The 17,879-nt window shown below is 36.9% G+C and overlaps 1 protein-coding gene across 2 annotated transcripts in view; it reads right to left on the reverse strand.

Moving 5' to 3' along the window:
- The window catches only part of Liprin-beta (liprin-beta 1), a 146,438-nt gene that overhangs the window by 88,677 nt on the left and 39,882 nt on the right, over positions 1-17,879 (reverse strand). For both annotated transcript variants that reach the window (XM_081750995.1, XM_081750996.1), the window contains one exon: positions 15,977-16,152. In XM_081750995.1, the coding sequence (XP_081607121.1) occupies positions 15,977-16,152 (176 nt within the window). The remainder of the gene's footprint in view (positions 1-15,976; positions 16,153-17,879) is intronic.

Genomic DNA, 17,879 nt, shown 5'->3' on the forward strand with positions numbered 1-17,879 from the left:
ACTATACAGCATCAGATATGATGGCGAGAGAGCATTGAGCGCATTACTGTGGTTCAGATTTAGTGATGGACACAAAAACTGGTTTTTCGGTTTTGAGAACTAGTTTTTCGAAACCGGTTCGGTTTCCAATAAAAAATTGATTTTCTACCAAAAACTGTTTTGATGTTCTATCAATAACCGGTTTCGGTGTTGTATCAAACAGATTTTAGATTACAATTTTCGGTTTCTCTAAAAACCGGTTTGTCCATCCTTAGTTCAGATACTACCTTAAATTGTCGGTCAATGTCTGATACAGCCTTTGTGCTGAAAAGGAAAACAAAACTTCAAACAAATAAATAAATTAGAACTTGGATGCTTCTGTCTAGTGAACAGGATGAATTCACAGTTCATATAGCACAATTTGGTTGTTGGAATCAGAAGAGGTGTAAGGATTTTTTTCTCCGACGTCTCGCATAAATACATGCTAGGTCAATACAGACATAAATGCATTGTTTTTATATCTTGCGAAAGAAAATGTGCGGAACAAAACCCTTACTATGTAAGTAAATTTAAACTGACTCCAAAACAAACACTGTAAGACCATGATTATTATAGGCAATAAAATGTTTCAGTTTCTGGTACACAAACACGCCTCTAGTTCGTACTATTGCAATCAAAAGATTTTCTATTCAAATACGGGTTTCGTTATCTATTGTACTTAGACGTCAACGATTTTTGCTACTGTGTCTTTTCGTTTATAAAAAGTAAGTCCGATCTTAAGTCATATAAGCATGGGTGCGGTCTATAATTTTTCATTAATATTTCCGTTGTTTCTTCTGCACGCACCATATTTGAACATCAGAAACGGCAAAACAGATCTTCCTTCCCACCTACACCAACGATACCAACTTATCACGTAAAGATCTTTCCATTTGAGTTCCTTGATGAAAGGTTGAATGGAAAATAAGTGGAATTTTATTTTAGAAAAGTTGGATCAAATATTCCAAGTCATATAAAGACGACATGTCACTCGCTATCATATAGATCAAATTTACTGGATGAAAAGTTGGATTACATACTGGGTTAAAAAATGAGCCGTGTATAGCTTCCTTAAGTCAAAATAGAAGTATGTTCTATGTTCCATGACCATAGACTTTTATTATTATTATTATTATTATTATTATTATTATTATTATTATTATTATTATTATTATTATTATTTAGCGGAAGTTTCATTGAAACATTTTTACAACTGAGGATGAATTCCCTTCTTGAATGATTTTAAATCCAAGCAATAACACTAGGAACCCTCAATGACTGACCACGCTACGTTTAATAATAATAATAATAATAATACATCAATGTAAATAATGTACTTAATATTTTTTGGAATGTTATTCTTAAGGAACCTTTTTAAAAGATGGGAGTGATCTAGGGTGACCAGACGCCACGTTTTTTATTGATTCTAAAACGGGACGTCTAAATGTCCCGTTTTTAAGCAAAAATAGACAAAGTTTCCCGTGACTGTTATTCAAAATATAAATTATCAGAGAAAATTCTATATTATTTCGTTACGATGACTATGCATCGAGCTTTTATTTTTTGAGGGGGGGGGGCTTCGATTATGCACCGAAACTAAGGGAGACAACGATGATGAGGTGGGTAATAATGGTGGAATGAAGAAAGTGGGAGGAAAAGGGGAGAACTCCAAGAAAATGAACGCACACGGCGTTTGTTCACCATAAGGTTCACTTGGCGCGGACTGAGGTCGAACCAGGACTCCACGCATCAAAGATTAGCGCGCTACCACTGAGCCACCGTGGCTTCCTACTGGTATATTAATACACGATTGATTTAAAATATGTATGGTTTGAATTCGGGGGAGCAAATGCTTCAAAGGACGCTCCTGTTACAAAGTCAGTGCTTAAGAATACAAAATGGCATGTTAGCTATAGGTGTTATCCTTGTGCTTAAGTTTATACGAGAACAGTCAGATCATGGACTTGATAAGTATTACAGTAATATTTAAAATATTCACGACATTTATAAAATCGTCGTATTTTGTAAGTAAGCACCCTTCTTTTATTACATTCTACAGGTATAATCTGTACTTACATGGGTTGTTCTGAAAGTTCGTGGACAGTTTTTCACTATTCGAAGTTCGAGTCAGTAAGTGGCTTGGTGTGGGTTTCCTTTTCGAAATAGCTTCCTTTATACGCTATTTACGGTTTTCAGCGATGAACTAGCTTCTCAAATACATGTTGCAGACAATTTTCTAAGAGTCGGTGTAAGATAGTGGACAGTGGCGGATCCAGGATATGATCAAGAGAGGGGCTAAACCATAATTTGCCGCTTTATCCAGTGCAAAGCAGGATTGAAGCCAATTTTATCCAGTGTATACCTGAGCGTTCAAGGGGCGTGCTATAGCCTTGGATCCGCCACCCGATAGTGGATGTGCCAGCTTTCACTTCCTGGTCCACGCTAAACTACCTTACGCGTAAGTTCTTCCTAATTGTTGGAAAAGTCTAGAAATTGCACGGTGTGAGGTCTGGAGACCCAGAGACTGTATGAAGGAAGATCCAAAGGATGTCTACCAATTTTTTTCAAAGCTTCCTTAATTTGCTGTGCCACATGTGGCTTAGTGGTATCCTGCAGGAAAACCGATTATTTATGAAGCAGTTTTTTTTTTTAATTGCTCCCTGTAATAATCCTCTCACCTCTCTATGTTATTATTAAACCTCTCATAACAGGATGGATCCTGTTTCAGTCATGGGAAGCTTGTAATTAGGATTAATTTATCAGACTTCGATTTTTAAGTGCAAGTTCGGCACGAGTAGTGAGTTAATCGAACAGTTGAATTTCCTTTGTTTAAAAAAAATGAAACCAAACTATCTAAAAATTTCTAATAATGAAAATAACACTTATTATTTTGCAAGCAATAATAATTTCAATCTCTCTTCTAAGAAAAGAACTTTGTTACATCTTCTTCTCACAATCCATTAGAAGAAAAAAATTACACCTACTCAGTATTTAAAGAGATGACAAGGTCTCTAGTACATAAAGCTTATAAACATGAATGCAAAATTCTAACAAAATTTAATACATTAAAATAACATTCAGTAATCAAATTTAAACAAATAAATATGCCAATAATTAAACGTTGAATACAACTATTTACACAAAAATAAAACGAACAGATTGAATATAACTATTTAGACAAAATAAAACGGGAACAGAATAAACAGTCTGTTACAGATTACCACTGTCACCGAAAAAAAATATGTGAATATTTTTTTTACAAGACCTGATATTTCTTCAATAAATCTTGCCTTTTTTCTAAAGAACAATTAAATAATTTAATATTTCTAAGATTCTGTGTTCCAATCGACTCTCCAGTTAGTGCGTGCAGGACAGCACAGTTTCTCAATAGTTTATATACAACGTATGGTCCAGTGTAGGTGTCCATATATTTATGCGTTTGAGATTTGTGAGCTACTGATAGGTGATGTGTCTTAAGCATAACTAAGTCACCTTCCTTTAACACTGTTTGCGATTTGTTCTTTAGAATTTTCTTTGGTTTTCTTTCTACTAGTAAATGTCTATCTTCCACATCAATTGAAGTTATTTCTGGAGGCCATGGGTAAGAACTTTTAAAACTGTCAGTTGCTGAATAGGATAAAAACAATTCCGATGGACATTGGTTGGTTGAAGAACAAATAGAATTATTCAGTAAATCCTGCGTTTCCTTTAATATATTACTCCATAGAGCATGATTTTTCCCACATTTCAATCTCATCAATCTGTTGAGTTCCCGATGTTGCCTTTCTACTAAGCCATTAGCGTGGGGTGAATACGGAGATGTAAAATGCTGTTGGATATGATGACGTTTACAGAAATCTTTCCACGATTTAGAAGTAAATTGCGAACCATTATCTGTGACAATATGGCTGGGGTATGGAAAATTATGAAAATAACACCGGAGCAACACCCGAATAATTTCTTTAGTATTTGCATTACGCAAGGGATAAAAACTAATGAACCTCGAATAAACATCTATGATGGAAAGTATATAATGAAATCCCTTGCTAGAAGGTAAGCGACCTACTAAATCTAAACACAATTTTTCATGGGGCCGCCTAGCCTCAATAGTAAATTTTCCAGCGTCTATATTTCGATTGCTAAACTTAGTTCGAGCGCATGGCTCACAATCGCGAATGTACTTCACAAAATCACGTTTTTGACTCTTCCAGTAAAATAAGGCTCTGCAAAAAGATACACACTTTTTCACACCGAAATGTCCTTTGGAATGTATTTTAGAGACCACATCGTTTACTAAGGTTCTAGGAATTACTAATAACCATCGACCAGTGGATTTGTCCTTAACAAATAATAAGTTTTCAAAATTCTCAATTTTATTTCGATGGTTTCCAGAATCCAACAATGTTTTCAGTTTTTTACAATACTCGTCTGTTTGCTGTTCTTCAATAACTCGATGCACATTTATAATTTCTGGGTCTTCTCTAAAAACAAAATTTGTGGCGTGAACCTCCGTTTGTAAATGATCTTCAATTTCCTTTTCACAACATGAGACAAGATTTATGTAAAATTGTTTAGTATCTCCACTGCATTCTGGCGGATATCGACTTAGAATATCTGCAATTGTATTGCATTTACCGGGTATATGTTCGAATTGTAAGTCAAATCTTTGTAACTTGAGTATAAGTTTAGTCGTACGAGGATCCAAGTGTTTCAGCGTAAAAGCGTGTATAGCAGCACTGTTATCACAATGTACTATAGTGCTTCTGCCTAGTATGTAACTAGAAAAATATTCACATAAATATAGTATTGCCAAAAGTTCCAATTGAAATACAGAAAGCGAGAGTTCATGTAATTTTAATCTACGACTTGCATAAGCAATAACAACAGGATTATCATCATTATTAGGAAATTGCGCTAAATAGCCAGCTAAATTATACGCACACGCATCACTAAAAATATGGAAATTTATAGAGAAGTTGGGTTGGCCTAATGCTGGTGGATTGCTCGCTAAATTTCGTAGTACGTTAAATGCATGTATTGCATCTTCATTCATTACGAACGGTTTATCTTTTTTTAATAATTCGAACAATGGAGCTGCAATAATAGTATAATCCTTTAAATACCGATGCCTCCATCCGACTAACCCAAGGAATGAGCGTAAATGTTTTCTAGTTCTTGGCATAGGGAAACAACGTATAGGCTCATTTGACTTCGGGTCCACTTTGATCTCCTTTCCATTTACTAGATGACCTAAAAATTTTATCTCATTCAACAGAAATCGACACTTTTTGAAGTTTAGTGAAAAGTTAGCGGCATCGAATATTTCGAACACTTTGTTTAGATGGTCAAAATGATCATCAAAAGAGGAAGAAAAACATAACACGTCATCTAAATATACTATCACAAAATCTCTTGTATTCATTTTAAAGAAGTTATTCATGGTTTCTTGGAAAACTGCGGGTGCAGATCGTAGACCCATTGGGAGAACCAGCATGCAATATTGCCTGCCTAAATAAACAAAGCTCGTGCATTGATAAGAGGAAGGATGCAGATGTACACCATAATAACCTGACGTGCAGTCAAATGAAGAGAATACAGATGCTCCAGTTAATCGTGATAGTAAGTCATTAATTGCTTCAACTTGTACACACGGCGAGATAACTTTTGCATTTAAACCTCTTAAATCCAGGACTGGACGTACTCCTCCTGTAGCTTTCCTAACGCAATGTACTGGATTTCTATAGGGAGATGACATTTCTGCAGCAATGCCATGATCAATCCATTTCTGAAGTTCCTGCTCAAATTCTTCTCTCATAGACTGAGGGACACTATATATTTTGCCAACGACAGGTATATTGTCTGTTAATTCAATTTTATAAGGCTTAGTTTTGATTCGCCGAGGATATTCGGTGAAGAGATGCCTATATTTACATAAAAGAGTGTATAGTTTTGCTTTATTATCTGGAGAAATGTCTGTACGATCATGCACGTATCTATGTAACTCTTCCTCCGTGACATTAGGCTCAGGTACCTTACAGAAATTAACTGCTTCTACTGGTGTTGAAATTTGGCAACTAGCATTCCGAAAATAAAACATGGTATTACATGATTGGTGTCCAACGTCAGAAATCGATAAATAGATTTCTGTAGGTTTAGTTAAACTAATGCACACTAAATTTCCTTGATTGTCAGTTAATTGCAAGCGTTGATTTCCACTATCAATTATGGCATTGAATTTTTGTAAGAACGGACTTCCAAGTAATAAATCAGGTCGCATAGCCCTCATAACAAAAACTGGTACCTCAAACAGATGTTCATTAATACAAAAATTCAACATCTGCATTCCTTTTATTTTGAAGTTACTGTCTCCAGTAAATGTTGCTACTTTCACACTGTCATATTTTAGTAATTTGGCAGACGGAAATTTCTCTTGAATTTCAAACCAGACTCGTTCACTAAGCAAGTTCAACTCAGCTCCTGAGTCTATGATCGCCGTTAAATTTACTCCCCCAACGCTACAAGATACTGTGGGAGAAGGAAAATAATAATCATCATTCTCCAGTTTATCTTGTTCAGGATCTTCACTAACTACAAATAAGATATTGTACAACAACGAACTCTCAACTTGAGCAGGGGACATTAGTTGCGCGCATCCTCCTTCCCCCTCTACATACGGATGCGCGTCTCGTTTCCCTGTTCACTAACATTAGATATTTCATTGCTAACGACTAATGCGTTAGCAGCTTGCAACATTGCCTCCGATGTTTGGCAACTCACATCATTTCCAGTCGATTTTCTTTGTCTCGTATTAAATGAGTTATTAAATCTCCCACGATAATTCCAAGAACCATTATTTCTTCGCGCGAAGTATCTTTTGTTATTCCCTGATCTCGTGTAACTAGCTTCTGTTTGACATTGCGTGTTAGGAGATTCAGATCTAAAGTTATTTTGAGCCATTCGTATATACGGAGTTTTTGTATTGGTATTACGTCTTGAATTAACGCTCCATTGGTTCGCTTCAGCTTCCGCTTCCGCTGAGTTGATCTCAATAACACTCAACAAAACTTCTTCCACTGTTTTTACTTTCGATAACCTCAAAATCTTAGCTTCTTCCAACGGAAGACACGTTAACAGAATATCACGGAGCTCTTTCTCATCATAGTTCACAGTTATATTGTGATATTTCTCCACTATACCCAATGCGAATTCAAGAGTATTAGGATATCTGGATTTATCGTATCTCGTATTACGCAGCTGGCGTTTCTGAGCCTGTTCGAGTTGTGTTGACATATACTGATCTTTGAAATGTTGCTCAAATTCATCAAAAGTAGTTACAGTATCCGCTATAATTTCAAACCAACCGATCGCCGCTCGTGTTAAACACTGAGGTATTATAATAAGCTTTTCGGCGTCTGAAAGATTATACAATTTCGAGAGTCGATTAAACTCTTTCAAGAAATTTTTCGCCGCTCCAGGGGTTAATTGTCCACTATATCGTGGGAAATCGCGCAAGTATTTAGGTTTTAACATACTGTTAGACGTATATTCGTTATTTGCAATTATTCTGCTCTCCTTAGGAGTCTCTTTAGTAATATGATATATCGGTGACTGTCTTATAGGACTATGAACTTCTCTAGTGATAGTTTGTTCTTCCAATTTACGAATTACATCTTCAAAATCTAAATGTGGAGTCGGTTGAAAATGATCCCGATCACTCGCACAATCGACAACTCGAAAACGGTTGTTTCCAGTCTGAAAAAAGGGAATCCTGTTTTCTGATACAGCACACCTACAACCAGATTCAAAAGTACTCATTACAGTAGAAACTGTTGAAGTTACCGTAGTATTACTAGAGGTAAATGTGGGTATTGATACAGAGCGCGTCCCATTATCTGAGGATTTTGGAAAAGGTACACGAATATAATCAACATGATTAGTATCAAAATTAGTATCTGCTTTTTCATACTTACGCTTTATAGCATCTACTTCCTCTTGCAACAGTTTATACTTACGGTCTATTACTTCGTGACAATGTTTACAACTATTCTCTATTCTTTTTATGTTCTCATCCGTCATTTTAAAGTTTGATTTTAGTACATCAACTTCTCTTTCTACTTCCTGCGATTGCGCTTTGCACAGAACCATAACTGCTTTTAAACTTTCCGAATCTTCCGACTGCTTTTCCATTTTCTTATTTATTTCCACAAGTTCTTGGTCCAAACGTGCTACTTCCTTATTCAATTCAGTTTTCCAGTCCTCTCTCATCTCCTTCATTTGATTACTCAATTCTGTAAATTTTTCATTTATATCCGTCCTATTCTGAGCATATTCTTCTCGCAAAATTTTTGTTTCCTCGCCTAAAGTATCAAAGCGCTTATTGGTATCCTCACTTAAAGCATCAAGGCGCTGATTGGTATCCTCACTTAAAGCATCAAAGCGCTGATTCATTATCAGGACCAAATCTTCCAAAGTAAATTTTGATTTTTCAGTCGCCTTTGTCTTCTCTTTTGAACCGTCTCCTTTATTTGTTTCCGGCATTCTTGGTATATCACATTCCTTACAATACCAGTCTACTTCAGAATTACTAAATTCGTCGTATCTATCATTATCAACATTTACACAATTAAAATGGTACCATTTGTGGCAACGTCCACACATAATGGAATTCACCACTTCATCATTTTCCACTGTCTTTCCACTGCAACATGCATAATTTTCACTGGAATCACCAGCTCTCAGTCTTTTCACTTTCTTAGCCCTAGGCATTTTCTTCTTTCAAAGTGTTATTTACTATTTTCCCCGATGATTGTCAATGTCAGATGTGAGCTTTACTTCTGTTGTTTCTTTTGCCCAACTTTCAATACAACATCACTACCAGAGTTATAAATAGATGGTACTCTGCTCCAAATCGTCGTGCTTACGGTCGCCATTTTGTAATAATCCTCTCACCTCTCTATGTTATTATTAAACCTCTCATAACAGGATGGATCCTGTTTCAGTCATGGGAAGCTTGTAATTAGGATTAATTTATCAGACTTCGATTTTTAAGTGCAAGTTCGGCACGAGTAGTGAGTTAATCGAACAGTTGAATTTCCTTTGTTTAAAAAAAATGAAACCAAACTATCTAAAAATTTCTAATAATGAAAATAACACTTATTATTTTGCAAGCAATAATAATTTCAATCTCTCTTCTAAGAAAAGAACTTTGTTACATCTTCTTCTCACAATCCATTAGAAGAAAAAAATTACACCTACTCAGTATTTAAAGAGATGACAAGGTCTCTAGTACATAAAGCTTATAAACATGAATGCAAAATTCTAACAAAATTTAATACATTAAAATAACATTCAGTAATCAAATTTAAACAAATAAATATGCCAATAATTAAACGTTGAATACAACTATTTACACAAAAATAAAACGAACAGATTGAATATAACTATTTAGACAAAATAAAACGGGAACAGAATAAACAGTCTGTTACATCCCTTTAACTGCACCTGCAAAACACTATCATAATAATCTCAATTCCTGATCTCAATGCTGCAGTACAATTCCACGAATATAAAAAAATAAGATCAAGGAGTAGGAAGGAGAACACAACTGACTGATGATTTGCAAAATAGAAGAAAACACTGGGAGCTAAAAAGATTAAGATGAAGATCCAGAAATGCGGAAAAAACATTTCCAGGACAAAAAAAAAAAAAAAATCATTAGTCCAGGACTTGTCGACAGGCAAAATACTTAAATAAATGTGATTAATACAGTAGAGTCCCGAGAACTCGGCCTAATGAGGACCGAAGGATGGCCGAGTTTCTGGAAATGCCGGGTTATCAGGAATGGGGTTAAAAAAAAGAATAAGTACGAGTGTTCCCTCAGAAAATAAATACAGTACTGTACTTGTACGTATTGGTTGCTTGAGAATACAACATAAAATAAACTGCTCAAATACCCTTAAACAAAGGAAAAGTACGTACTTTTATGAAGGCATAGACAGGGCCGGATTTCCCAATAGGCCCGGTAGGCCCGGGCCTATGGGCGCAAGCTCCCAGGGGGCGCACGGCCGAGAGAAAAATATTTTAAAATATCTAGAAATAAAAATAAATAGCCATAACTTAACATATTTTTTGAATTGATTAAAAAAATCAGGCTAATAAAGCATTCTGCTTTTGAAGTTCATTGGAACAAATAATTGTTGGTAAAGTTAAACTATTTTTCAACATTATGCATCAACTTCGTTACAACATTGATCTCAAACACGGGAGAACTGGCTGTAATTTTTTAATAAAGGTTTTTAGGAAAGTAACTTTAACCAGACTAGGGGGCGGAAAAAAATATTAGGCCTAGGGGCGCCAAAATGCTAAATCCGGCCCTGGGCATAGAGCCTCTACTATACATCAGGCCCGTATTCAGGGGGGATGTAGGGGGAACCGGGCCCCCCTTAAATTTTGCCGGCCCCCCAAAATTTTCACGGTAGGCTTGCAAATGAACTATAATATGGTTGGATCGGGCCCCCTAACTTCAGCCGGGCCCCTACATTTTTGGGCCGGCTACGGGCTTGCTATACATGAAAATTGACGAATGGGAGTGTGACGCGAGAAAAAAGAATGTGGGAAGAAGGGAGACACGCACGCGGGCAATGATCTTGAACATGTCTGCGAGCGGGTTTTTTTCGCCCTGCCAGGGTGTGGCCCAGTTATCCGGACTGCCGGGTTATCGAGTGCCGAGCTTTAGGGACTCGAATAACTTCTGAGTTTTGAACACTTCTACGTCAAATCATTTTAACACAGAAAAATGTTATAAATCAACAATTTTGTCAAGAAAAAGGGAGTATAAGGTATATTTTCCGTGTGACAAAGGGTGCACACATTCTAGAACTACGATAACGCTTCTCGAACTTTGATCAGCAGCTCCTCCTAATGAAGATTATGCACGTGTAAAATCTATTCAAGTGACGACGTTAAAGGAGAAAGGCAAGGGGATGGGCACCATTAGTAACTACTCCTGCCTCCCTAGAACTGTTTTATTGTAATACTAGCAGCGTTCACCCCGCTTCGCTGCGGTCACCCCGGAACGCAATAAACTTTGTTACTTAGATAATTTTTACTTTTTCGCTTTCAAGTGATATGATAAAAACCATAGAAGATTGCAGTAAATGTTAACATTATATCGCCTGTCATTTATGTTAACCCGCCCCGCTTCGCTGCGGTCACCCCGGAACGCAATAAACTTTGTTACTTAGATAATTTTTACTTTTTCGCTTTCAAATTGCAGTAAATGTTAAAATTATAGCGCCTGTCATTTATGTTAACCCGCCGAGTCACATGGTCATGCGGGTTGCATATAAATACGTTTATTTTTACCTATGATGAACTAATAACAAAGGATTTGTACGTATGGACACTTGAATGGTCAATTATCTCAAGACACTGGTAATTAAAAATTAAAGTGATATGATAAAAACCATCTAGGGTCCAAATCCTAATAACCCCCCAAAAATGAAAGAAATTGGTTCAGCCGTATTAGCGTGATGAGTTCACAAAGGATTTGTGCGTTCTCTTTTATATATATAGATATGTCAAGTAAAAACTATCATTTTCGATTTACACAAAATAACTGCTCTCCTTCATGAAATTACAGTTGTTATCGTCACTGATCCGTTTCATTCACTTAGAAAAACCTATCGTTCTTTGATGCATACCCTGTTCTTGACTAAAGATATTATATTTGATCAAATTTCGTTTAATAATATTCCGCCTTATGCAGAGTCGTTTTGACGTACGATTAGCAGCATACTAAAGGTCTGACTACTGCAGGAAACAAATGTTAGTCGAACTCTTTAGTATGGTACTAATCACGTGTCAGAAAGACTCTGCATAAGGCCCATTATTTTTAAGAACAGGATAAAACATTTGTTCACGGCTGTACCGTCCTTTCGATCCATATGCAGTTAACCGAAATTAACCGGTGTGGTTGTGGCATCATGATTCCGCTGAGTATAACGTATGAATATAAAAGAACCAAGATCCACAAGCGTATTCTCCTAATTGAGGTTAAGTGGTACACTTTACATCAGAGCTATTCATTCCTTCTGCTGCTACCGTTCAAGCCTCCTGTTGCACAAATAACCACGAGTAATGCTTCAAATACTTTTCTCGCTTCTACAAACACACACACATATACGTACATGAACACATGACCAAGGAATACTGGCCAACTTGGCAACTCTTTTACTTTGTTGACCAACAGAACAGGCACTCCAAGAATGCTGCTCCTGCTCCCTTCTTTCTATACAGTCAACCTTTGTCTTTGTATCGTGCACATGCACCTCAGGAAGTAAAAAATACATGTTCTGCAGTTTAGGAATTGTTGGTTAAGCATACTTTAATACTGAATTTCATCCTTTACCTGCTAATTACGACTTGGCATATACGTATATTACTATACATACATTAGGAATTACAGCTACCAATTCCAAATTTCAATAGTATTATTACCGAAGTTGATTGGCTGATTGGGATTTTAGCGCCCCTTTCCAGCACCGAGGCCATATAGACCTACTGATCAACGTGGAATCCGAACTCCATGAGCTCCCGCCAGTTATCGAACCCGGGTCTTCTACGCCAAAGGCGCGTAAGGTAACCGCTTAGCCACGAGAGCTCTCGAAGTTGATTGGTTGATTGAAGTTTTAGCGCCCCTTTTCAGTACCGAGGTCATATAAGACATGGACTTACAGTTTAAGGTGGAATCCGAATCACCGTAATGCGTTTCCCACCGCGAATCGAACCCAGGACCTCGATCCAAGTTGGTGCCCCAAAATGCGTATCATTAGTTACGTCAGTTATTCTTTTCATGAAAACTTACATAAAATCGCAGTGATTAAATAACTTCTTTTGAACAGAATGCTCTGTGCCGTCACAGCTTTCTACTCCCCTTCTCGGTAAACAATGAGCAGAGGAGTAGGAGCAGGCAGGAAACCAGGAATTAAGGAAAAGCTGTGGCGACAGACTAGAACATCGATAATATAGTCGATGATTTCGCAGGAATATTACTCGTGAATCCAGGGGATCTGAAAAGGTAGGAAGACGGATGACATCACACAGTTCCCCGTCCCATTGTAATTTTTAGGTAGTGGAGGGACGCTATAGATATTTTTGGAAGTGGGGAAACGGCGTCCTGCCGCATCCCCTCACTTTCATCCCTCCGCGAACCCATGGCTATTTGTACACTGCCAACACTTCATTTATTCCACTTCCTTGCCTCGTCTCCTCCCCTCCTTTGCTCAATGTGTTTCTCTTTAATTATTTCTCGATTCTAAAAGCGAGCTCCTTTGTCATACACCTACTCACAAAATGTGTAAAGGTAATTTTCCTGAGTAAACTTTTACAAAATTCCTGATTTCCACACTATCCAATTTCATTGCAGCCTCCACCATCCACATATCTGCCCAACTCGCCCTTGAGTAGCGAATTTTATTACAGCGAGTTTTTCACTACAATTAAAATACAATAAAATTACACGAACAAAGTTTTCACTAAAATATTTTTCCAAAGGTACTGATTAAACTAGTCCAAATTTAAATTTCTATAATAAACAGTGTCTTGTCTTATGTTACGGCAAGCCAAAGTAAATCCTAACAACTACAACATACTTATATGAATCAATTCTATGAATACATATCCAATGAATATTTGACTTCGAAGGTAAGTATCTGCAATCGATTCTTATCCTTACTCTTGCTTTTATTTCACGTTCGCACTTCCTATCATCATTAATAATACTACCCAGGTATCAAAAACTAGTCACGTGTTCTATTTTCTCCCCTCCTACTTCTATACTTGACACCGAACCGAATCGTTCCAATCTCCATGGCTTTGGTCTTTGTAACATTTGTTTTCGTTCCATATTCTTTACAGTCCTTCCCCAAATTTCAAACATCTTATTAATTTTCTTTTCAGACTCTGTGACAAAAGTTATATTTTCCGCAAACCGTATACACCTAATCATTCTACCTCCTACTGAAATCCCATCTTCATTATGTAGGCTTTTTTCGGCTTTTTTTTTCACTATCTCTTCCAGCAAATAATTAATATTTCGGGGGGGGGGCGAGAAACAGCATCCCTAACGCCTCTTCCAATTGTACTCTCCTCGTGTCATTTCCTCCCCTATTCTAGCACTTAATTGTTGGTTAATTTTTAAGTTCCTTATCGAACTTTCACATTTCTACTCGTACACAACTTGTGGATCTACTACGTGAATATCCTGTCCTTGACCAAATATATTGTATTTGATCAAATTTCGCATAATAACAATGTTTTCAAGAACGTGATAGAACATTTATTCATGGCTGTACCGTTCTTTAGGACTCTCATCAACAATTTCCAGTTCAGCGGGTCAAAAGTCGTTTCTAGATCAATAAATACAATATACACCTATTCCTCTTTTTCTGTAAATCTTTCACCGATTACCCTTAATAAGTTAATCACATCTCTTGTGCCCTTACCTCTCCTAAACTTGAACTATTCCTCATCAACTTCATTTGTTCCACAATACAATCTTTTGTTCACTATTCGAAGCACAATATCTGCTGCATGAAATATGAGACTAGTAGTTCTGTAGTCCTAACATCTCTCTGGGTTTAATTTCTTAGCCATCGGCATCATGATAGTCTTCAGGAAGTATTTTCGCCACACTCCTGCTTCATATATTTCATTACAGAGTGGGAACAATTTCTTCTTTCCCTTGTCTCTCATATTCTTAATGAATTCAATTGGTATATTATCTTTCACGGTTGTCTTTTATTCCTAATCTCTAATACAGCGTTTTTCAAATTCATCTCAAAGAATATTAACTAACTAACTACGGAGGTTCAACGCCGCGTTCATAGCTCTCTACTGATTTCCATTCTTAGCCAACTAGATCCAGCGTCTATATTGTATATTCCTATTTCTGCGAGATCCATCTTAATATTGTCCTCCCATTTGTGCCTAGGTCTTCCTAATGGTCGTTTTCCGATTGTGTTTCCAGTTAAAATTCTGAAAGCGTTCCTACTTTATTTCATTCCGGCTACATGACCTGACCATCCGAGTCTTCTAGACTTGATGGCCCTAACAATGTTTGGTAAACTGTATAAATTATGTCATTCCGAAGAATATTAAATTCTTTACCATACTCGCTTACTTCAACATCTAGGTCACGCGGTCTATCCCATTCTCACACAAGTCTTCAATACAGTCCTTCCATCATCCTAAAATTTCACTTTCTTTCCATCTTCCTAAGACCACGTCTCTTAGATTTCATTATGGTCCCATTCTTATTTTCTACTACCATAGTAATATTCCCTTGTTTCCTACGAAGTTCTATAAATTTCACTTCCTAATACATTTCCTCATATTTTCCCGACTCTTTCTAATTCTTCTGTGTCCTCACTTTCCTTTGGTTAAAACTCTTCCCTTGCTCCGTCTGTTTCCCTTCGCAGCTCGTTGTTTAACTCCCTGTACACCTGATTAAGGCAGCTGAATGATAATAGAAGAATTTGTGGAATGATAACGTGGAAGGAAACGGGAGTACCCTGAGAAAACCCCTACACACAATGCTGTCCACATTTATTCTGTCAAAAGTGAGGGTTGTGGACAAATATAATTCTGTTACATAAAGCTTCAGCATCGTCGTGTTCAGACAATGGGTATGTCAGAATACTTAGACAATAGATAAATGTGACATGAATAAAGTGGAAGGAAACGAGAGAACCACAAGAAAATCCACGCACATCAGGCACCAGAGATAAACGCTTTACTATTGCTCTGGTTTTTAAATAATGTGAAAATGTTTATAGAAGGTAAAGAGTAGTGGATTTTTACGGTGTATTTTTTTATGTAACTTTCGAACGCTCGCTTAATTCAAGTAGAACAGCTGCCACTATTGACAATAAGTAAACAAAAAAGATCAGGTACTTACATCCTTCGACTGATCCTTTAAGCCAAGCCAATGGAGCAGGAATTCTCTAGTTTCCGAGTTTGGTGAGGGAAGAGCATCTGGGCAAGTATTCTGTACACTCAGCTGCAGTTGTTCCACAGCTTCAGGGACAGAAAGACTTCCCGCATCTGACAAGCTACTTAGCTCCAATCTTGTACCTAGAATAAAATGTTGTACATCATCATTACGCAATATATACGAAAACTATTAAAAAAAATACACTTTACATCGGAAAACTCTTTATGATAATTAATTTAAAATTGAAGTTATTTCACACCAAAATAGAAAATACACTTGGATTTGAAAAAGAAGTCCACTTGATTATACAAGGATTTGCAAGAAACTGTAAGCAGAATGGAATTCGATGTATCATTATGAAGACACAATGTTGCTTAAAATTAGGTGATGAGAACGAAGTGTCAAGTGAAAGAGATACTGGTGGAAAGTGCCCTCCTCGCTGGTTTAATATAATACGTGTACCTCCGGTGCACGACGTCCTTGTTTTCAATCCTGGTGAGAAAGCATCGAATGCATTACAGTGGTTCTGTTCCCCATATAAAGGTAAGACTTGCTGTTACAAATAATATCAATCAATTGAATAAATTGGAAGGAAACTGGGACAGATATATGTATATGCAGCAGCTGCGCAATATAGTCGTCGTCAAAAATTGAACACTGCTGATTTTTCAGAATTTTCCAAATAAAAGACACTGTGTCCATACACAATCATGTTAATTCGACTCGTTTTTGAAAAATAAATAGCGTTGTTGATATAAGAACGGCAAAATTTATGATCTTGCTAACATCGAGACAAATTTGAGGAAAACTGGTAATAAACAAATAACTAATGAATGGAAAACTAACGTGACGTTTTCTTTGATGATGCATCGTTCTAACGACACTTAGTGGCGTGTGTATGAACCTTTGTCAGTACTTGTCTCTCTACTTCAACGAGGGCAAAATTGGATCCAAATCTGTGTCGTTCGCGTGAACCAGTTAAATAGTGTGAAGAACGTGTAAATACTATAAAATCCAGAAGAGAAAGTGTTATATCTAAGTGTTGAAGCACGTGTTTAAGTAGTTATTTTGAGAGAGCAGAGTCATTCTCTGCGAAAATTCACTCAGAGATCGGGCGGAGCAGTGCGTCGAACTGTTGAAAGATAATCACAAAGTGGTGTAAACATTACACAGAAACGTACACTCCTCCAAAAACAGCTTCCCTTAAGGACAAATTCACTCTAAAACAAGCAAACAAAATATATGTTAACCGCTCCGGAATATATAATAGAATTACGGAAGAACCATCTCCATTCATTATCAAATATGACGGTGGCCCACTGCCTTCAGATCAGTCTTGGGAGTTCGATTGCGGTAAAGAAACCATTTCTTTAAGCAGAAAACCTTACAAAAAGATACTCCTGGACCAAAAAATAAAATAAAAAATAACGACTGGAACGATTAACAATGGAAGAGGATAATCTGGACCGACGAATCTAAATTCCAACTTTTCGCTTTCCATTCCAATGTTAGATGTTCGTGCGTCTTCGACCCGGAGAGTGCTTTAATCCCGATCGCGTAATACTTAGACCAAAGCACGGAGAAGGTAGCGCCACTGTTTGAGGATTCTTTACAGATTACTAAGTTGTTAATTTGGTTCGAATTAATGGGATACTGGACAGCTTACGTGAGGCATAGAATTGCATGAGGAACGCGGATGTGGGGCAGTAACTTTGTATTCCAACAGGATTACCATCCTAAACTTTCTTCCATGCGATGCAGTAATTATCTGCAATAAAAAATACATCATTAACAAATGGGACAGTCGCAACAGGGTCCGTAAATAGATACCAACAAATAGTGGAGGTTTTTGCAAGGCTCTTCAAGA

Source organism: Thermobia domestica, chromosome 3 (genome assembly GCF_964235325.1).
Source record: "Thermobia domestica chromosome 3, izTheDome1.hap1.1, whole genome shotgun sequence".
Taxonomy (NCBI): domain Eukaryota; kingdom Metazoa; phylum Arthropoda; class Insecta; order Zygentoma; family Lepismatidae; genus Thermobia; species Thermobia domestica.